Here is a 24,131-nt window from a genome sequence, read left to right as displayed (position 1 = left end):
ATCCTTATAGCTATCAAAGGGACCTTTCAGTCTTATCAAGTGCCATCCAAATTTTGCAGAGAATTTTTCTAACTACCTTTGTGCCTTTGCTGTTTCTATCTTGTTGATCTAGATAACTTCAATACCCATATCTTGCTAGTAACAAGAGGCATGTTCAGAATGTATAGGGACTCCATCCCAATATGCCAGCATTCTGTATTACCTAGACATCTTATTCCCACTAGTTCCCCACCTTGCCTTTGAATATAGTTACAGGCACCACTGCCTCACTCCAGTTCAACTTTGTTAACATTTTATTCTAAAACATCTGAGTTATTTGGCAGGAGGACAAGGAAATTCACATTCTCAATGCGACCATTATCAGAAAAGCCTACAGTAATAGCTGTCATCACTGACACCCCATGAGAAGACGGGAAGCCTATTATGCAGAATATGGAGATGGGACTCTAAATGAAAAGATTAAAGAATGTATCAGAATCCATAGGAATATTTTTTGTGTGCTTGTTGCTAAGGACTTAACTGTTGGAGGTGGGATGTCATGCCAATTTCATTGTACTAGTAAGTAACCACAGAATCTGTGCAGCATAAAACAGAAACATGAATCGCTGTGTTGAGACAAAAATTTACAATCTATCCTATGCAGTACATCTATCACTACAATAGAAAATCAACAATAGATACGACGGCAATAGCTTGGTTACAAATTAATCTCCTCAGTTAGATGGAGAAGTGAGGGCACCGAAGACCGCAGAAAACACCAATTTAGGATGTAATCGGCCTAGGTTACAATAAAGCTGAGTATCTGAACAAATCCGCCCTTTTCTGGGACTACCTAGGAAACAGCCATTGGGTTGCTATAAATAACAAGAGGCTCTTGAACCAGGAATTAGATTTTCTACTTTAGAATAGATAGATTTCAAACCAGGTAGTGCACAGAAGAGGCAGAAGCCAAAAATGGAAGCTTAATTTTCCAGTTGCTAGGAGGGTGGAGCAGAGTTTAATATAATCTTCTCTTTGGAACTTCAATCCCTCAATCCTGTATTTAGCCTTGTTGCCTTGGTCTCCCTTCCCACTACAACTGTCCCCAAGCTGCCTCCTGCAGTAAATTTTGTGGCTGCTAGTTGAAAAGATTCAGTAGTACAGATTGATTTCTTGCAAGTGAGGAGATGAGGGATTACCAAAAGCAGCCCTGGTTAACAAGATTGGGTGCAGAATCTCTTGCGAGAGCAGCCCACTCTGCCAGCGCTTTGCATCCTTTCACTATGACATATGGGTTTCATTACACAAAGATTTTCCTGATTTTAACTTTGAGGAGATTACATTAGAAACTCGGGGCTATCTTTACATCTGTAGCAATTTAAAGGTTAAGTAACATTTTTAATCAAATGACAAAGACTCATAATATTTGGCCTTCAGTCCAAAGTGGAAACTGTAACTCCGGATGTTTCTTCCAATGGCAATTTAATTAGAAAAGAACGTCCTGATGGAGATTGGGCCTCTACACTCATTGCTCCCCAACATCTCATAAAGAGCCTTCTCATACATATGGCAACACTGCAATGTGCTGTCATAAGGTTGGGATAATCAGTAAATAATGGAGGATTTACTGTGACAAAACCAGTAATGAAAATAGTGAGTTACGCTTATATAAGCAGCTATCATTCTAAAGGATTCCAAAGAGGGAAAACTATTAATGCACAGAGATACCTACCCTATCCTGATAATACAATTACGTATCCTGGAAAGGAAAGAAGGACTGTAGTCAATGGTAGATACATACTTTGCACGGAGAAGATCTCAGGGTTGATCGCTGGTATCTAAGGTATAGATGGGGGAAACCCTGCCTGAAAATCTGTCAGGGCAGATAATTCTAAAATATTGTCAAAGGTTTTCACAGCTGGAATCGCTGGGGTGTTTTGTAGTTTCTGGGCTGTATGGCCATGTTCTAGCAGCATTTTCTCCTGACGTTTCGCCTGCATCTGTAGCTGGCATTTTCAAAGGATCTGATGGTGGTAAAGCAAGTGGAGTATATATACCTGCTGTGGGAGGGGGAACCAGGGACTACGCACCTTCCATCTGTGGCTGTCCACAAGACCAGGAAGTGTCCTGCTGTAGGCAGCGAAGGCATAGCCAGCCCTCCGCCACCCGCAGCAACCACAGGCGAAACATCGGGAGAAAATGCTGCTAGAATAACCGTAATTCCTCACTTTCTGCATATTTTAAATTACATAGTACAGGTTTAATATCCTTTTATCTGGAATCTTGAAATCCATTGTACTCCAAAAGCAAATATTTTCCACATGTGTTTCCGAGATAATAGCACCTCTGCTTTCTGATGGATCAATGTATGCATGCTTACAGTGCTATGGTTCTACCTTAACTGCTATGACTGCAACCTATGTGATCTTGAGATTCCTACTTTGGTGAGGCAATAGTTCTCTGGCAAAGAATGCTAAATAACTGCAAATCTCATGATTTGATCAGCTGAACTTATGGGAGTTACAGCCGAATCATAATGCTATAATACTATAGTATGAAAGTAACCCAGGATGGTGAATGGTCTGGAAACTATGCCCTACAAAGAAGTTAAGGAACTTTGTTTTGCCTAGGAAAGAGAAAATAGGCGATATGCGAGCCACCTGCAAATACAGTAGACTCTCGATTAACCAGAATTCAAGCAACTAGAACTCTAACTGGCAAAAAATCAAAGAAATAATACTTTAAATTAAAATTATTTTTAGAAGAAATATAAGTTTAAATTTGGTGAGCCATGTTGTAAACCCACACTTATGTTAGAAGTCCATTAATTTGAAAAGTTTATTGCTTGCTATTTAATTAAAATTGCATATTGCATACATAAAATTGTTTTTATAATACAGTAAAACTGTGTTACATTATGTTTATTTGCTTTTAATTGTTCTATTTCAATATTATTGTTGTCAAAAGAGTTTATGGTATGTTATAGTGTGGATTATAGTATTAGTTAGGCTTTCCTTAAATATTAATCCTCAAGGAACCAAGGCCTCTCTCATCTTTTTAAGTGGGAGAACTTGTATCTGACCAAATACTTTTTTCCCCCACTGTAAATCCTTGGGGGCCGGACATGATAAATTAAATATCAGCTCAAAGACAAGCTCTAAACACAAGAATGTGACTTCTAGATGAGAAATTAAGGGAGAGAATGAGAGCCACAGGGAAAAAAATTAAAATATCAGGTGAGAGCAAACAAAATCTCAAGTGTCTATACACCAATGCACAAGATGAACTCGAAGCCCTAATGCAGGAAGGTAAATTTGACTCTATAGGCATAACAGAGACCTGGTGGTATGACTCTCATAACTGGGATCTGGACTGCAAATCAACATTGAGAAGGAGTTAGTTGGGAGATTATTTCCAATGCTGGAAAACTATAATTTTATTCCTATATTCTCAAAATGTGGTGGTTAATGCTATCAAAGAGGGACAAATAAATTGAAAGTATCCATTAAAAAAAACCTGAAGCTTGGAGTTAATGCTTGATGCTTTTAGCTGAAACACTGAGCCGAATATCATATTTAGCACAGCAGGTTAAACTGCTAGGCTGCAGAACTTGCTGTTCGGAAGGTCGGCAGTTCAAATCCGTGGAGTAGATCAATAAGTACTACTTCAGCAGGAAGGTAACAGCGTTCCATGCAGCCATGCCAGCCACATGATCTAGGAGTTATCTACGGACAACGCAGGCTCTTTGGCTTAGAAATGGAGATGAGCAGCACCCGCACATTAGGACTGGACTGGACTGGACTAGACGTAATGTCAAGGGGAAACCTTTACCTTTATTTTTAATTAACAATACAAGACACGACAAAGAAAAAACTTGATCATACTGGTATTTGCTTTAGTTCAGTTTTTAATAATGAACTGCTACAACATAGATTTATATACAACAGTAATATATCTAAGAATATAAACCCTTTTCCTGGGATTATGTCCCACTGAGCTCAGTGGAATTTCTTCTGAGTAGACAAATACAGGATTACACTAAAATATTCATCGGTTATTTCATTTTCACAAGAAACTTTGGGGTGTTTTGTTGCTTATTGGTGTTGATCTCCATGATCGCCCCGACCGTGTAACTCTCTCCCCAAATAACTAAAAATTGCCCCCTCCTTACCCTCTTTTTAAAAAACTGCTTAAAACACATTTATGCTCTTTAGCATATAGGGAGGAGGAGGTTTAGATCAGATCATGTATCATAATCTCGGGTGGGAAATTGTGCCTTATTCCAGCTTGGCCGGCTGTATAAAATTTTATAATTTTAAACGAATCAGGATTTGCTTGAATTTTTATTGAATTTTTGTTGTGTTTTAAATGTTAGATATGTAATGGTTGATTGGTTATGTTATTATTTAATTTGACTTATCTGTTATAATTTTGTTATAGGTTTGAATTTTCTGTTTGGGATCTGGGGGGCTGATTATTTTCTTTGTCATGTATTTTGGCATTGAATGTTCGTCACTTCTTTGTTGGAAACCGTTCTGAGTCCCTTTGGGGAGACAGAGTGGTATAGAAATAAAGTTTTATTATTTTATTTATTATTATTACTATAGCTAATTGAATATTTCAGACAATTATCAAGCAAAAATAGTCTGTTCTAGATCTTGAGCTTGTAAAGATGGAAGAGGGACTACTTCAAAAATAATCAGAAATATTATTTTTAAGATCATAAGAAGAGCCATGCTGGATCAGGCCAACGGACTATTTAATCTAGAATTCAGTTTACAAAGAGATCAGCCAGTTGCTAGAAGAATACCATAAACAGGATATGGATGGAACAATCCCTTCCTGTGTATGTTCCCTAGCAGCTGCTCTATAGACACACTAGTTCTGGTACTGGATGAACCGATTCCCATAGCCAGTAGCTCACAAAAACTGTAGTCCGACACTATTATTAAAAAATGTTCAGGATGGAGGTCACCATTCATCTTGTGATTGTGGATTCCATTGTTTAGCTATGTGCTGTGGTAAAGAAGTACAGGTTGAGTATCCCTTACCCAAAATGCTTGGGACCATTGTGTTTTAGATTTGTTAAAAAATGTACTGTCCATATTGGCATAAATACACATTATGAGACATTTTGGAGATGGGACCCAAGTCTGAAAATAAAGTTCATAGATGTTCCATATATACTTTATACATATATCCTGAAGGTCATTTTAAACACACAATTTGTAACAATTTTTGTGTGAAACAAAGTTTGTGTACATTGAACCATCAGAAAGCAAAAGGTGGGTTTAACAAACCTCAGATCCTTCAGATTTCAGGATTCCCGATAAGGGATGCTTAACCTGTTATTCCTTTATCTGTCTTAATCTCACAATTCACCTTCAGTGGATTACTCCAAATTCAAGTTATTGTGCATGAAAAAACTTTATATGTTCTCTAGTTTATCCTCTGAGAATTCACATTAAAATACTCAAATTATATTTCCAACATCCACAATACAGTAGAGTCTCACTTATCCAAGACTCGCTTATCCAAGGTTCTGGATTATCCAATGCATTTTTGTTGTCAATGTTTTCAATGTATCATGATATTTTGGGTCTAAATCTGTAAATACAGTAAACATAACATTACTGCATATTGAACTACTTTTTCTGTCAAATTTGTTGTATAACATGATGTTTTGGTGCTTAATTTGTAAAATCATCACCTAATTTGATGTTTAATAGGTTTTTCCTTAATCCCTCCTTATTATCCAAGATATTCGCTTATCCAAGGTTCTGCCGGCCCGTTTAGCTTGGGTAAGTGAGACTCTACTGTATATTCAAAAATTCCAACGTCACTCATCATAAAATATAAAACACAGACTAATTGGTTAAAACTATAAAACAGAAAAATCCATAAATCCATTCATTAAAAACTGAGTAATTGGCAGAGTTAACAATTAGGAAAATGAACAGGAAATTCCTGGGTAAATAGGCCAAATTTCAGTGGATGGCAAAAATACCCAACACTGAGAGCTGGTAGACCAAAGATCTGCACTGGATTGTGTACATATGGGCAGTAATCATTATTCCTAGAACACGCAACCCATGTGACGGACAACAACATAAAACTACTAGGATCAAAATTTCAAAGCACAGAAATACAACTATTGTATTTCAACCAAACTAAATATATGAGGAACATATCAGGAGTAACTCCGACTTCCAGAAATTGAGGACAGCCAGCTTGACCCATTCTATGACCCATGATCTTTATGGCACTTGGTGTGAGGAAAGAGTTACATCTCCTCTCCTTGAAGCCAATAAAACCCCCCTTGATTATAATTTAGATAAGAGCCACTGGATTGAATAATAATGACTGAAACTCCCTTGGCTGTTTCACCTTGAGACGTCCATCACTGGGTTAAACATGATGCTAATTGCATTTGGATTGATTAATTTCTCTCACTCCTGTCTATTCGAATAATGCTTAACAAAATAATCACAGTACCCAGAGCCAAATCTTCTCCGTCAAAGGAATGAAGCCATCAGAACCAGCAGAGATGAAAGAAATGAAGATGACCCGTAATTACTACTACGGTGATATCATTACCATATTATAGAAAATGAGTGTGGTGAAGGGGGAGAGAGGGGGCTGTGATTATTATTTATTTTTTAATGGAACCTTACATCCCAAGAATGCAGATCTGACACATTAAAGCATGTAGATGTACAGGGCTGCAGTCTGAGCCCGGAGGAGGCATTTCATCTATTAAATTGCAAAATGCTGAGATCATTAAACTTTTAGATATATTACAGACTATGAGGTGGCATAAGTCACTCTGCCCTTTTGCTGCAGACGTTCTTCATATCTGAATAACATTTAAAATCTCTATGGCATTAAGATACCCACTGGCAAACCTGTAGTTAACCCTAACACTACAACCACCTTTAAATTTTTGTGGTCTTGTTCAGGAGCTGTGTCAAATCTTGCTGTGATCAAAGGAAAGTATCTGTTGAAAGCACAATTATTCCCAAAACACTAATCCACATCAATAAATGAACTACTAAGTGAATCAGGTTATATATTCATTTCAGAGCAACACTGTAAGCAAGTTAAACGGTTTATTACTGTGGCTGCAAATAGGTACTGATATAAACCATGTTTAGAGGAAACAGAATTCAGATTAGAAAGCAATGCTTTTGGTCTAGTCCTTTTTTCTTGTAATACCTTCTTATTCAAAAAAACTAAATAGCTTAGCATTTTTATACAATAGTCAGTCACCTGTGCTCTGCCATTCTATCTGTAGTTTATATAGTTCACTTTTTTCAATACTGTCTATGTCTGCCCCCTAGTTTCAAGCTGAGAAGAAAAAGTGAGAAACAGCATAAGGCCCTATGTGCATACACATAAAAATCATATCAAAAACTAGTCACTCTCAAAAGCAGTGTGCTAAATTATAAGGGCAATTACCAACACAAATTGTTTGAAAGCTAGGAAAAAGGCAGGCTGAAAATATACCCAACCCATTTGGTAACAAATTAATAACCAACACTATAATGTTAGTAAGGAGATTATTATCATATAGAGATGTTGCATTTATTTACCAAGATGTTTTCCCAGTCATTGAATTTGCTAGTCACCTAGAATAATTTTAATAAGATAGTATATTATTCTGTCATTGATTTATTGTTTTATCCACTGTATTAGATTGCATATTTTAAGTATTTACTATTGTAAATCATTTAGTGTTTTAAAAATAAAAATAAAAAATGTTTTTATTTAAATAGAAAAAATATAAATAACTATCCTTTCCATACAGTTTCAACCATAACCTAAACCTAATAATCCTTCACTATTACATTTACCAACACAGAAGCCACCTTGTTTGTGGGGGGTTGATGAACTACAACCCATTTTTATCACAGAGATTTCTCTTACCTTGCAGTAGCCTTTCAAAGTGCATATTGTAGCTGCCACTAACTTATGAAACAATGGGGAGGCAAGTAATTAAAGGAGTTTGGGCTCTCTGTAGAGGATGCAGCCATGGGGTATCCTAGAGATGAAAACTTTATAAATGTATATGTAGCTTGATTCCGTCAACTTATACCCCAAAGCAAACTTTACTTTGTAATTTGGAAACATACCGGGAAGCCCAACCATAAGGGCAAAGGTGCTGTTCATAGTCTACATCAGGGGTCCCCAAACTAAGGCCCGGGGGCCGGATGCGGCCCTCCAAGGTCATTTACCTGGCCCCTGCCCTCAGTTTTATAATATAATATTTTTATATCAGTTTTAATAATATAATGTTGTATATACATATAATATTGATAGAAATATTATAATGTAATACAATGTAATACTAATAATACCATATAATATTAATTATATATTATATATTACATGTAATATTACTAATAATATTACAATATAGTGGTATAATTCAATATAGTAATATATAATGCTAATATTGTTCTGTGCTAATAATATAATATATTGTATATAGATATAAATTGTAAGCCGCTCTGAGTCCCCTTCGGGGTGAGAAGAACAGGATATAAATGTAGTAAATAAATAAATAATAAATAAATAAATTTTTGACTTAGGCTCACCCAAAATCTGAAATGACTTGAAGGCACACAACAACAATAATCCTAATTAATTTGACTATCTTGTTGGCCAGAAGCAGGTCCACACTTCCCATTGAAATCCTGATTGGTTTGAGTTGGTTAAAATTGTTTTTATTTTTAAATATTGTATTTTTCTTTCGTTGTTGTTGTTGTTGTTGTTTTTGCACGACAAATAAGACATATGCAGTGTGCATAGGAATTTGTTCATTTTTTTTCTTCAAATGATCATTCGGCCCCTCAACAGGCTGAAGGATTGTGGACTGGCCCTTTGCTTTAAAAGTTTGAGGACCCCTGGTCTACATCTTCTGTGTCCTACACATAACTATGTTACAGCCAGGGCCGGCCCAAGGTAATTTTCAAGTGTAGGCGAACAGAATTCTGGTGCTCCCCCCCTAACCAATAACTGAAAAATAAAAGCATTGGATAAGCGAAAATGTTGGATAATGAGGGATTAAGGAAAAGCCTATTAAACATCAAATTACATTATGATTTTACAAATTAAGCACCAAAATATGTTTTACAACAAATCAACAGAAAAAGCAGTTCAATACATGGTAATGTTATGTAGGAATTACTATATTTGCGAATTTAGCACCAACATTGAATTGGGATTTATTTATTTATTTACTTACTACATTTATATCCCGCTCTTCTCACCCCGGAGGGGACTCAGAGTGGCTTACAAATCAAATGTACATACAATATATTATTAGCATAGCACAATATAAGCATTAAATTACTATATCATTATATGGGAATATTATTAGTAATATTACATTTAATATATAATTAATATTATTATATTATATCTTAGTATAATATTGTATTACATTATATTATTATCAATATTATAAGTATATACAATATATTATATATTTAAATTATTACTGTGTGTGTGTGTATATATATATATATGTATGTATGTGTGTGTGTGTGTATATGTGTGTGTGTGTGTGTGTGTGTGTGTGTGTGTGTGTGTATGTATATATATATATATATATATATATATATATATATATATATATATGGGGCAGTGTGGACTCAGATAACCCAGTTCAAAGCAGATAATGTGGATTATCCGCCTTGATATTCTGGGTTATATGGCTGTGTGGAAGAGCCCTGAGGGTCCTTCCACACAGCCATATAACCCAGAATATCAAGGTGGATAATCCACATTATCTGCTTTGAACAGAATTATATGGCAGTGTGGACTCAGATAACCCAGTTCAAAGCAGATATTGTGGGTTATTCTGCCTTGATATTCTAGGTTATATGGCACACAGACATATAACCCAGAATATCAAGGCAGATAATCCACATTATCGCACCCTAGAGGATGGCGCCTTTGGCAACTGCCTAGTTGGCCTAACGGGTAAACCGCCCCTGGTTACAGCAGTTCCAGTATTGCGCTGGAAATGGCACACTAGAAGTGTGGGCAGAAGGTTTAGATGATAGCCAGCTGCCCTCCAAGATGTAATTTCTAACAGCACTGCTGCCCCAGGTTAGGAGATAATTGTATGCGATGCTATGTGAAATGGTACAAACATGGGATTTTATATTATCTGAAATGGTTATGTTCAGAATACTATGGCAGCCAGAGGAAAGATATGTGTCTGATATTATGTAGAAGAAGCAAGTAATTATGAGTACCTATGTCTATATATTGATTAAAAGAAGCTTTTACAGACATTGCCTTCATTTTTTCAATGATGCCTCCCAAATCATAAGGCAGAGACTTGTTCCTACTTGAACTGCAAAAAGGAGATTCTGAAGAACACAGTAGCATTGCACTCTCTGTCCTGCAAAAAAAGCCAGCAACTTACAAGACCTTTTCAGGCTTAGAGTATATAATTTTGCAGCAGTAAGTGTTATCATAAACAGATAAACAAAAAAAATACATGGCTTAGTATGTTAAATCCAAAAAGATAAGCTTCAGTTTCTATGGGACAATGAGCAGTGTATCCATTAAAATGCCAAATGACAGCTCGGCCTGCTACCCAGAAACATCCGTCACCCAGGCACCTTCAACTGGGATTTCTGCTGAATGACGTTTACTGCAGGTTAGTAATTAGTTTTTAGCATAAGAGTCCAGTGTGGTCCTTGTCTCCCCAAGAGAGAGAAACAGGCTGAGCAATTTTTACATTATATGTTCTGATAAGACACAGACCACGGACTCTCCATATGCAATGCAGGCCACCTGCTCACTGAAGCTGCCACAGGGGACTTCCATGAAAAGGTCTAATAATAGTGCTCAAAGCCTGGGTTGAATTTACATCCAATGTCACAAAGTAAAAATCTTGTAGACGAAATACTATTAAAATACAAACTAAACCTAATCGATAAACACTTTTAATATTTAGTAACTATCTTGTTACTAAAATACAGCAAGCATGTTAAAAGGTTAGTTGTAAAGTGTACAGAAAAAGTGATTACCTAGATTGTGTGGATGGACTGCTTGTAAACCAAAGAACCAATTAATAAATTGCGCATTAAAAATCACAGAAACTGTTTTCACCCCCCCCCCCCACACACACACACACACACCTGTTATGAGAGGTGTCAGGAGTAATGAGTGGACTCAAGTTAGACTTTATTTCTGCTGATGTCTTTCCTCACATGCTTTCTTCAGTTTGATGCAGGTTGCTTGCTTTTTTATAATACTGTGCACCCTATAGTGTCCTTTACAAAAGACACCTCTTCTTGATTTTAACTATTGCACAGAAGTAAACTACAGAAGATCATGTATGACATTTTGAAAGAGTACGTGAAAGCCCTCGTCAAAATTTGAGTCAGTCTACTTTGACACAATAGGAGGCTGTGGAGAAGTTATACTGTCAGTTTCAGTTTTAGATGAACTCCAGGTTCACAATTTTTCTGGGTTATGAAGAACACTTGCTTGTTAGAACCAGATCTTAAGAGAACACTTGTGCTACCATGAAACAGTGCCAGTTGTAATAGTGCCATATCACATAGATATCAAGTCCAGAATCTCAAGCCTATTTGTCTGGAAACAGGGAGACTTTCTGAACAGAGAAACCAACTATTCTGATCACAATAAATTGGACAATTTACATGGCGTCTTAACCAAGGAGCAAAAAGAAGAGGATTGATTTGGGTTTTTTTTAAACAACACATTAGAATGATTGACTACATTTCTCAACTTTATACTGGAAAGTGAATTAAGTAGTTCTTCCAATAACACAAATGTAGGCACTAAAAGAATTACAAGCCCAAATCATATTGTTAGTATTAACTAGAGAAGACTCACTGAATCAATGAAATACTTAAATAGTATTAAGTAGTATACTTAAGCAGGTTCGCAGTCTGGGGGTGATCCTAGACTCATCATTGAGCCTGGAACCCCAGGTCTCAGCGGTGGCTAGAGGAGCCTTCGCACAATTAAAACTTGTGCGCCAGCTGCGCCCGTACCTTGGGAAGCCTGACTTGGCCACTGTGGTCCACGCTCTTGTTACATCCCGATTAGATTACTGCAACGCACTCTACGTGGAGCTGCCTTTGAAGACTGTTCGGAAACTCCAACTAGTCCTAAGGGAGCCAGCAACATACAGGGAGTGTACCACTCCTCTGCTACGTCAGTTCCACTGGCTGCCGATCAGCTACCGAGCACAATTCAAAGTGCTGGCTTTAGCCTATAGAGTGCTAAACAGTTCCGGCCCAGCTTACCTGTCCCGGCTTACACCTTACGTGTCTCCCGCTATGACCCATTGCGGAATCTAAGATCTTCCGGGGAGGCCCTGCTCTCGGACCCACCAGCCTCACAGGTGCGGCTGGCGGGGATGAGGAACAGGGCCTTTTCAGTGGTGCCCCCCCCCCCCCGGTCTATGGAATGCCCTCCCAAATTAAATTAGACAGGCTCCTTCCCTCCTGTCTTTCCGAAAAAGAACGAAAACGTGGTTATGGGACCAGGCCTTTGAACAAGAGTAGCAGTAGAAATGAGATACGATAATTATACGACTCACTGATTGCCCCACTTGGACTTGAAACGCGCCTGAATGTATATTTATATGTATAACTATGTAGGTTTTTTAATGTAAGTTCTCAATTTTAATGCAAGTTTTTAATTTAAATGGATTTTTAAACATGATATAAATTGTTTTGATATATATGTTCATGTTCTAAGCCACCCTGAGTCCCCTGAGGGGTGAGAAGGGTGGGGTAGAAACCATGCAATAAATAAATAAATAAATACATTCCACCGATTCAACAGGTTTATTCCTGTTGGAATTAACAATGGACTTATATTTTCAGAGAAAAAGAAGATTACCCAAAATAAGAGTCTTTAGAAAAGCTGGGCTTTAGGTTCTCCTTAACTGCTCAAAGGTATGGTTACTGCTACTGTCCAGTGCAACTGTAATCCATTCCATAGGTGACTGCTCATTTTATTTCCTTCCACTTACCAAGTACATATTGAATCCAAATCTCTGCCCTTCTTTGCATGTGATGCACACACAACTTGGGGGGGGGGGGGCACATATAATTGACTGTAAGACCAGAAGAGACATCTTAGGCTTCAAATAGAAAGGTTCACCATGACTTTGAACCCATATCTTATTAGTACACATTCCACAATGTCAGCCTAGCCTAAACTTTTGCCCTCCAGATATGCCATACTATAATTCCCATTATCCCATCACCACCCTGGGATAACTAGTAAGCTAAGCACAAAGTTGAGGTAGGCTACAACACTTTTGTGAAAGCATCTCACTTCATGACATATCATGATCTAGCAGAAATGTCAGAGATTGTAGATGATTACATTTCCTGGAAACAGGCACAGTCATTAAAGCCAAATCCCAGAGTAACTGTTAAATGCAGCACACATTTATTGAATTAAATACTGCTAACACAACTACTATAACAAGTTGATTATAGTTATCATGAACAGGGTGGGCAGAATGGCCTTTCCTCTGGAGTTGTAGCTATTCAGTGGGACACACCTACCGATTAATGGAAGCAATTCAGGTTGATGAAGAGCTATTTCTTTGAAGTAAGGTACAAACAGCCTGACCTTTTCTGAAAAGTCAGATGCAGAGGAAGAAACTGTTTCTGTACAAGACACTAGAAGATGGGATTCAGTTTAAAAAAACATTACAATTCTAACAAAACTGATCTTGCAAATGCTATTATACATTCACAAATGTATATAATATATATATAATAAATATATATACAAATACAAATAAATGTAATGTGCGGTTTTCCCATGGAGTAAACAACAAAACCACTGAACCAAATCACACCAAATTTGACCACAAAAGACATAGTCATCCAAATCTATGTCTTTCAATCAAAAAATCTAGAAAAATAGTCCAAGTTACAGAGAATGAGAAAGAGCCTTTCTCCCCTTGGTTGCCAGTCAGAAATATAGGCCCTGCTGCCTTTAGGCCCCCACTGCCTTTAGCCCCCCCCCTTCTGTGTCCTAGCAACTCTCTCAGCCAAAATGGCACCCAGGGGACAGGCACTTAGGCCTCATCCACACTGCCTACAAAATACAGATTACCTGATTTGAACTGGATTATATGGCAGTGTAGACTCAAGGCCCTTCCACACAGCTATATAACCCAGAATGCCAAGGCACATAATCCACAGTATCTGCTTTGAACTGGATTATCTTGAGTCCATACTGCCATATAATCCAGTTCAGTGAGGATTTTATACAGCTGTGTAGAAGGGGCCTCATATAACCCAGTTCTAAGCAGATAATATAAGATTATAAATATAATATATAATAACTGTGGTATAATAATACAGAACAAAATAATCTCTAAAAGCAGGACAGTAAATAGAGAGTAACACTCTGAAAACAGGGAAATTGGAAATTCCTGAAAGGAATTCCTGAAAGGGCCAGCTAATACCTCTCAACAAAGTATTCCCCCAGGGAGGAAGCAGCCAGGCTTTGAAAGTACAAGGCCATTAAATGTTAATCAAGGTGACTAATTGCAGCATTCATATTTGCTATTCAAACTGGGCCACCAATGATTCCACAAGGTAGAAAGCGGCCAGGCTTGCAAGCAGCAAGGCTATTCAGTGCTATTCAACCTGGCCAACCAAGATTTCCCCTAGATAGAAAGCCCCCAGGTTTTGAAGCCACGAGGCTACTCCATCCCATTCAACCTGGCATAGTAAAGATGTCCTATGTAGAAAGCCACTAGGCTTCTAAGCTGAAAGGCTATTCAGTGCAATTCAAGCTGGCCAAACAAGAATTCACCTACAAAGAAAGTAGCCAGGCTTCAAAGTGGCTCTTTGATTGAGGGTGCGACTCCAGCTCACCAAATAAGGATTATCCTAGGTATAACACAGCCAGGCATTGAAGCTGCAAAGCTATTCAGTACAACAAGAAGGAGGCGGTAGAAGCTATTCAGTACAACAAGAAGGTAGAAGGCGGACAGGTTTTGAAGCAGCGATACTACTCTGTACTATTGAAGCTGATCAACCAAAGATACCCCTAGGTAGCAAGCAGACAGGCTTTGAAGTAGTGAGGCTATTCATTGCAATTCTAGCAGCCCAAAAAACCATTCCCCTAGAATGCAAGTACCCAGTCTTCCAAGCAGCAAGTCTATTCCTTTGTATTCCAGCTCACCAAACAAGGATTCCCATAAGAAGAAAACGGCCAGGCTTTGAGGCTGCAAGGCCACTGCTATTCCACCTGGCCAAAAAAGCATTCCCATAAGCCACAGCAACGCATGGCTGGGCACACAGCTAGTCTATATATATAAAAGGGTAATGAAATTTCGGCCTAGGACAAAACAACAAAACTACACTTCCCAGAAACACTAAACTTGGTAGCACAACCCCTCATAGAATCATAGAATCATAGAATAGTAGAGTTGGAAGAGACCTCAAGGGCCATCTAGTCCAACCCCCCGCTAAGAAGCAGGAAATCGCATTCAAAGCACCCCCGACAGATGGCCATCCAGCCTCTGCTTAAAAGCCTCCAAGGAAGGAGCCTCCACCACGGCCCGGGGGAGAGAGTTCCACTGCCGAACAGCCCTCACAGTGAGGAAGTTCTTCCTGATGTTCAGGTGGAATCTCCTTTCCTGTAGTTTGAAGCCATTGTTCCGTGTCCTAGTCTGCAGGGCAGCAGAAAACAAGCTTGCTCCCTCCTCCCTATGACTTCCCCTCACATATTTGTACATGGCTATCATGTCTCCTCTCAGCCTTCTCTTCTGCAGGCTAAACATGCCCAGCTCTTTAAGCCTCTCCTCATAGGGCTTGTTCTCCAGACCCTTAATCATTTTAGTTGCCCTCCTCTGGACGCTTTCCAGCTTGTCAGCATCTCCCTTCATCTGCGGTGCCCAAAACTGGACACAGTATTCCAGATGTGGTCTGACCAAGGCAGAATAGAGGGGGAGCATGACTTCCCTGGATCTAGACGTTATTCCCCTATTGATGCAGGCCAAAATCCCATTGGCTTTTTTAGCTGCCGCATCACATTGTAGGCTCATGTTTAACTTGTTGTCCACGAGGACTCCAAGATCTTTTTCGCACACACTGCTGTCAAGCCAGGCGTCCCCCATTCTGTATCTTTGATTTCCATTTTTTTTGCCGAAGTGAAGTATCTTGCATTTGTCCCTGTTGAACTTCATTTTGTTAGTTTCGGCCCATCTCTCTAGTCTGTCAAGATCGTTTTGAATTCTGCTCCTGTCTTCTGGAGTGTTAGCTATCCCTCCGAGTTTGGTGTCATCTGCAAACTTGATGATCGTGCCTTCTAACCCTTCGTCTAAGTCGTTAATAAAGATGTTGAACAGAACCGGGCCCAGGACGGAGCCCTGCGGCACTCCACTTGTCACTTCTTTCCATGATGAAGACGACGCATTGGTGAGCACCCTTTGGGTTCGTTCGCTTAGCCAATTACAGATCCACCTAACCGTAGTTTTGTCTAGCCCACATTTTACTAGTTTGTTTGCCAGAAGGTCGTGGGGGACTTTGTCGAAGGCCTTACTGAAATCTAGATATGCTACATCCACGGCATTCCCTGTATCGACCCAACTCGTAACTCTATCGAAAAAAGAGATCAGATTAGTCTGGCATGACTTGTTTTTGGTAAATCCGTGTTGACTATTAGCAATGACCGCATTTGTTTCTAAGTGTTTGCAGACCACTTCCTTAATGATCTTTTCCAGAATCTTGCCTGGTATTGATGTGAGGCTGACCGGACGGTAATTGTTTGGGTCGTTCTTTTTTCCCTTCTTGAAGATAGGGACCACATTCGCCCTCCTCCAATCTGCTGGGACTTCTCCTGTTCTCCAAGAACTCTCGAAGATGATTGCCAGTGGTTCTGAAATAACTTCCGCTAGTTCCTTCAATACTCTTGGATGTAGCTGATCTGGCCCTGGGGACTTGAATTCGTTTAGAGTGGCCAGGTGTTCCTGGACAACTTGTTTCCCTATTTGGGGTTGGATTTCCCCCAATCCTTCGTCCATTCCATGTTGCTGAGGTTGAAGATGGCTTTCTTTTTGTGAGAAGACCGAGGCAAAGAAGGCATTAAGCAGTTCTGCCTTTTCCCTATCCCCTGTCACCATCACCCCATCTACTCCTTGCAGTGGCCCTATCGCCTCCTTTTTCTTCCTTTTTCTACCAACATAAGCAAAAAAACCTTTTTTGTTGTTTTTTATGTCCCTGGCAAGCCTGAGCTCATTTTGCGCTTTAGCCTTGCGAACCTTTTCCCTACAGGAGTTGGCTATACGTTTGAATTCTTCTTTGGTGATTTCTCCCCTTTTCCACTTCTTGTGCATGTCACTTTTGAGCTTTAGCTCAGTTAGAAGTTCTTTGGACATCCATTCTGGCTTCTTTGCACTTGTCTTATTTTTCTTCTTTGTTGGCACTGTTTGCATTTGCGCCTTGAGTATTTCACTTTTGAAAAACTCCCATCCATCCTTAACTCCCTTGTTTTTTAATATCGGCGTCCATGGAATGCCCTCATCCATGCCTCTAGGTTGATACAACAAAAAAAAGAAAAAAAGAAAAATAAAGTCCTAATTAGAGGGAGAGGAATAATTGTTTTTATCCAATTGCTGCCAGTTAGAAGGCTAAGCTCCGCCCACTTGGTCTCCTAGCAACCTACTCAGCCCACCCAGCCTCTCAATAATAATAATAATAATAATAACAACAACAACATAATACAATCCTAAGGTTAGCAGATACCCCTAAGGATCATCCAGTTCAACTTCCTTATATCATGCAGGAGGACACAATCCAACCACTCCTGAGAGATAGCCATCCAATATCTGCACAATACTAATACATATCAAATCATAGCATCAGACAGTTAGGAGAGACCCCTAAAGGCCATCCAGTCCAACCCAACTATGCCATTGGACGATACAATCCAAGCACTCCCAACAGATGGCCAGCCAGCCTCTCAATAATAATAAAATAATAATAATAATAATAATATAATACAATCCTAACGTTAGCAGATACCCCTAAGGATCATTCAGTTCAACTTCCCTATATCATGCAGGAGGACACAATCCAACCACTCCTGACAGATGGCCATCCAGCCTCAACAAGTTCTCACCAACACCACCAGACAACGCCACAGCAACGCGTGGCTGGGCACAGCTAGTAATACATATATTGAGTCAAGACCACTAGTTCATCTAGCCTGCTACACTTAACATGGAGCAGCTCTCTAAAGTTTCAGGTTACTGCTTTATCCAGAAAGGGGGGGATTGGGTTTGGGACTTTTTGTCTACATGGTGGTTATTTTGACACTCTTAAGTTATAATTCCTCCCTTTGCACCACCTAAATATAAAAAGAAAAATACTGGATTCTGCTAAATATTATAAAATAATGGAGATTAAAATCTTAAAAAACTCTCCAGATACTCAAACACCACTTCCTGAGAAATTATAAAATGAATCAGATTTGGTCAACACCAACATTCTTAAAACAGAAGAACAGCAGTTGGATACTACTGTGGAGGACCCTTTAACCCTCTTTAATGTCACAATCATACATTGAAAACAACTTGACCAAATTAATTCTACTTAAATTCTTGCAGGGAAGGATTTGTGAAAGCACAGAAATCCAGGCACAGATGAAATGCTTAAATCCCCTGTATCCTTAGTAGAATCTTTTTATTGTCTCAGCAAATTAAGCAAAACGCTTTCAAGAAACTCTCCATATCTTGGAAGGCTGTACACTGAGCACACAATTCAATTCAAATCTTGAGTTGGTGACTGAAAACAAAAACCAATTCAGAAATGATTTGATGTGACTTTATTGTATTGAGCATGAATCAAAATTCAGAACAAATCTTTGTGCCTCCATTGACTATTGTGCTAAATAAAAACAAAAAAGGAAATGGTAAAACTACTTCCTGTTTTGAAAAATGAGTAATTTTTAATGTTAAATAAGGCTATCACTCCTGGAGATCGCCAGGAAAAGCAATGCTCCTAATTTTTGCCCATAAAAGGGCAGTATGGAGAAGCTGGATGCCAAAAAAACAGCTTTGGGGGACAATATGTGGAGCCAAGCCTATACTTTGCTCACTTTGATTTGGCAGCTGTCCAGAAAGAAAAAAAAGATGTAGTTCGTCCTGAAAATGGCATACTGAATAGATATGGTGTACAGTTACAAACTTGCAGACAGAGTTTGTTTCTGTGGTAGGGTACTGTGACATGGGAGGGGAATTCACTTCCCTCCTCTCGCCCTGCGTTTTTTGCTCAGGAGCAGAAATTTGTATGAAAGTGTATTACATGTTCCAAGGGAAGAAACCTGAAGAATTTTACAACAGCAGAAGCAGTGGCTTGGACCCAATAACTGGATTCTGGCAAAATCAGTTTCATGCTTTTTCAAACAGTGAAACATCATGATAATGGAAGCATGGCCACTCAATAAATTCTTCTAGGCCCAGGCCCATCTCATCTGTACTTGCTATCCTGTTTAACTGTCAGCCTTTCCAGGGGATAATTAGGGATCAGGCAATACCTCAAGTGTCCGTTTCAGATCATTTTGCTCTAATTCAGAGTCAGGCAAGTGCTAAATTACCAACAAGAACCTATATTAGTGGTTTTGTTTTTTGTTTTTTGTTTTTTTCGTGTCAGGAGCAACTGGAGTTGCTTCTGGAGTGAGAGAAATGGCCATCTGCAAGGACGTTGCCCAGGGAACGCCCGGATGTTTTGATGTTTTTACCATCCTTGTGGGAGGCTTCTCTCATGTCCCCGCATAGAGCTGGAGCTGATAGAGGGAGCTCATCCACACTCTCCCCAGGTGGGATTCGAACCTGGCAGCTTTCAGGTCAGCAACCCAACCTTCAAGTCACTTAGTCCACTACGCCATCTGGGGGCTCCTATTATTATTATTATTATTATTATTATTATTATTATTATTATTATTATTATTATTGGTATCTCCCTTGGAGACTTCTTCCATCCATATAGCTACATGTTCTTTCTTCTTGCCTTAATTTCTTAAAATATCCACAAATTTCTTGACATTTTTAAAGTATTTACATTGAATTTTAGGAACTGAAGAAAATTTCCTTTCTATTAATTCAGATTCTTCCCCGTACTACAAACCAATGAGAGGGTCTTGGAAATCCATGAGGTTAAGGTCAGAACAAGATACAGTTTTCCTGCTTTAAGGAACAGTTTTTTTAAATCCAGCACAGAAAACAAGGAAAACAATATAGACAAACAAAAGCAAACCTGAAAGGTGAGCAAACCCCACAAGCCAAGCAACCATTATTAGTGTGTCGATAGCACACTTGTTAAAAATGTATATTTTAATTTTCTGTATTGCTAAAGGTCCCAATTTGCCCAGGGATCTAGCTAAGCTACCATTTTCTACCATGACAGAGTCTAATCTTTATTTAATGGATTTAGCATCTATCTTCACTAGAGTGGTCTCCAAGGGAAAGGGGAGGGAAGAATGAAGGGGCCTAGAAGAGACGATCAGAGCCCCCCCTCCTCTTCATCCATCCGGCGCTCATGTTTGTGTTCAAAATTCAATTACCTCCTTATTGATACTTCACAGAGATATTTAAGCTGCAAACATGAAGCCCTGATTTCCCAAGGGGCCATGCCCCTCTCTATTTCACTGCTCTGCTTCCCCCTGGGTGAATTCCTGAGGCGTCCATATTAATAGGTAATCAGTCACAATTCATTTATTAAACAGCTAGCAAGGTTTATCAGCCTGCCCTGATTAGCCGGAAGAAGCCACTGAGTTCCTAATTTATTTATGGAAATCTCAGTGTCTTTCTGAATTCTATTCAGGAACCAGGGTGTTAAGGGCATGGCATGCTGAATTCTAACCGGGAAGCAGCAGGCAGCCCAGGGAGCATGTGCCTCATCCTGAGAAATGCACCGTAACAGTGACCCTCAGCATGGCTAATGGATCAGAGGCTGAGAAACATGTTTCCTTAGGGTTCACTAGATTACTCATCACTAGCTGGGCATTACTACACATGTTTACCTTATAAGCCCAAGAAACCTGCATTCAGACTGGCTAGCAATTGCCCCCTGAACTGTATGTTAAAGCTCATTATGCTCCTAAGAATATCTAAATTCTAAGCATAAGGAGGAACATATGAAAAAAAAAGCATTAAAAGCACCCCCAAACTCTGAAATGGTTTGTTCAAAATAGAGTATTTTAAAATACAGTGTAAGAATAAATACCTATCTTAAAAAGGGAAACACAAGCTTATCTACATTAAAAATGACGACGCAGTCATACTGCATTTTACTGTAATTTAGGCCCCTTCTACACTGTCATATAACATCCAGATTATCTGCTTTGAACTGGATTATATGGCAGTGTAGACACATACAATCCAGTTCAAAGCAGATAATGCGGATTATCTGCTTTGATAATCTGGATTATATGGCTGGGTGAAAGGGCCCTGGGTGATCTTGTGTAGAAGGGGCCTTAAAGGTTGCAAAAGACAATAACCCAGTTTGAATGTCTTTGAATTTTAAACAGAAAGAAACAAATGGTTTGGAGCACACAGCCCTGTGTATTATAAAACATAGAATCATGACATTGGAAGACACTGCATGAGTCATTTCATTTAGAGCACTTATATTCTGCCCTTCTCACCCCAAAGGGGGCATCAGGGCGGATCACAGAACACATATATGTCAAACATTTGATGCTGTTTTACAGACAGGACAGACAACAGGCATCTAGTCCAAAATCCTGCCATGCAGGAAAAGCACAATCAAAGCACCCCTGACAGATGGCCATAAGCCTGTTTAAAAGCCTCCAAAGAAGGAGCCTCCATCACACTGAGGCAGAGAGTTCCAGTGCTGAACAGCTCAGGAAGGAAGTTCTTCCTAATTTTCAAACTTTCCTGTAGTTTGAACCCATCATTCCCAGTTCTAGTCTCTAGGGCAGCAGAAAACAAGCCTGCTCCCTCTCCCTTATGACAGCCTTTAAAATCTTTAAACATGGCAATCATGTCTCCTCTCAGCCTTCTTTTCTCCAAGCTAAACATTGCCCGTTCTTTCAGACACTCCACATAGGGCATGGTCTCCAAACCTTTGATCATTTTGGTCGCCCTGCTCTGAACATGGTTCAGCTTGTCAGTATCTTTTTTGTCAATATCAACATGTTCTGGAGAAGTTAAAAAATTGTGCAGGGCTAAAAATAGGGATTAGCGAGTTACATAAAAACGTATAGCCGCTGAAATGCTTATGCATGTCTAGTAGTCATTCACTGGTAGGAAAGATGATGTAACACTGTAGCATTTGACGATGACTCTGAAGACCAGGGGTCAAATCCCTGTTCAGACATGAAACCTACTGGGGCCCTTTCCACACAGCTGGAAAAAAACCCAGTTTATCTGCTTTGAACTGGAATATATGGCAATGTGGACTCAGATATCCCAGTTCCAAGCAGATATTGTGGGATTTTCTGCTTTGATAATCTGGGTTATACGGCAGTGTGGAAGGGCCCTGGGTGATCTTGGGCAAGTTACACTCTCTCAGACTCAGAGGAAGGCAATGCCAACTTCTTCTGAACAAATCCTGTCAAAAAATGTGTGATAGCTTCATCGGAAAGGATGTGAAGGCATACAACCACAAAACACTTCCAACTACTGTGTGGCTAGGCAAGTGTGGAAAGCTGTGGAACTGTACCTGCCTCCAGGAGACCTTGAAGAGCTGCATTTCCTAGTGCATCCCTCTAACAAAAAAAATATTGTTTGCTCTTGGGGGGGCAGGAGAACATTTTCATCATGTTTTAGACACCCCAATTCTAGTTAGGCCCACAATTTTTTTTTTTTTAAAAAACTGGAAATGGGTAGAAGTCACTTTGTGTTCTTAAAAGGCTTCTCCCAGTCCAAGATTGGTCCAGGGCAGACATGTCCAAAGCCCGACCCGGGGCCAAATGCGGTCCTTGTCCAAATTTCCACTGGCCCTCTCTCTTCAGGCCTCCCTCCCTTGCTTCTTTCCTTCTTCCCTTCCTTCCTTCCTTTCTCTCTTTCCTGACTTCCTCTCTTCGTTCCTTCCATCTTGAGGATCAGGGCCTCAGAAAAGGCGGGCTCCTCAGAAAGAGAAAGAGAGATGGTGGCTTCTTGCATTCCTTCACCCAATTGAGAGTCGCCTTCTCAGATGTCTCCAGCCTTGGGCATCCCATCACAATGGCCCCTTGTCTCTCTTTCCCAACTTTTTTTTTATTTCTTTGCAAAGGAAGGCTCCTCAATTGCCCTGCACACAACAACAATCATAATCAATTTGGCTCTCTCATCAACTAAAAGCAGGCCCACACTTCTCATGGAAAGACTGGTATGTTTATGTTGGTTAAAATTGTTATTTGTTTATATATTGTATTGTCCATTGTAATGTTTTTTTGCATTACAAATAAGACATATGAAGTGCATAGGAATGTGTTCATGGTTTTTCAAACTATAGTCTGCCCCTAACCCCAACAGGCTTATTTATTTATTGTGCCAGAATTACTTCTCTTCCATCAGGCATGGGAAACATATTCCATAAAGAAACTAGTCACTACCACCTTTTATATAATTTTCTTACTGACACTTTCTTCATGCTTCTGCAGTTCAGAAATTATAGGATATTTGAGGAGTCTGAGTATGTGTCTACAGTAATGTTGTGGAATGTACTTTAATTTTTGGAAAATTCCTAATTTATGAAATCTTGTTTATTTCAGAATATTATTATTTCTTTGAGATTGACAGATGCCATGTTTCCAGACATTATTCTTGAACAACCTGTAATAAATGCTTATTGTTTCAGAAATCAGCTCTCCAAAATGGATGTGGAGAACTCTGAGCAAATATAAGTTTTATCATTGCTGCCAATTCGGTAACTACATGAAATCAATACGAAGTCTGGCAGAACAAAAATAAAAAAATGAACTATTCCACCTGCAAATAGATTTTAAACAAATGTGGCTTCAAAAGTTATTCAAACTAAGGATACAGCTTGAGGCAATCAAGCCAGAGGCTATTACATTAATAAGTCTTATTTGTATAAACTGAGCAATGGTTTAACAAAATCGATTTTTTAAATTGATTTAGTTAAACCAGAGTAAAATACTGATAAGAT

At 39.1% G+C, this 24,131-nt stretch overlaps 1 protein-coding gene across 8 annotated transcripts in view; it reads right to left on the bottom strand.

Annotated features, from left to right (window-relative positions):
* Positions 1 to 24,131, bottom strand: part of lin52 (lin-52 DREAM MuvB core complex component) — a 94,935-nt gene that overhangs the window by 47,274 nt on the left and 23,530 nt on the right. For 3 of the 8 annotated variants that reach the window (XM_062967672.1, XM_062967678.1, XM_062967674.1), the window contains one exon: positions 13,415 to 17,544. The exons of 4 other annotated variants lie outside the window; for them this stretch is intronic. In XM_062967672.1, the coding sequence (XP_062823742.1) occupies positions 15,503 to 17,544 (2,042 nt within the window). In that variant the 3' untranslated portion in view covers positions 13,415 to 15,502. Of the gene's footprint in view, positions 1 to 13,414; positions 17,547 to 24,131 lie in introns of those variants that run through there. One more of the 8 variants, XM_062967679.1, reaches the window with a different exon arrangement.

This window comes from Anolis carolinensis, chromosome 1 (assembly GCF_035594765.1).
Source record: "Anolis carolinensis isolate JA03-04 chromosome 1, rAnoCar3.1.pri, whole genome shotgun sequence".
Taxonomy (NCBI): Eukaryota; Metazoa; Chordata; class Lepidosauria; order Squamata; family Dactyloidae; genus Anolis; species Anolis carolinensis.
This window is presented reverse-complemented; position numbering and strand designations above follow the sequence as displayed.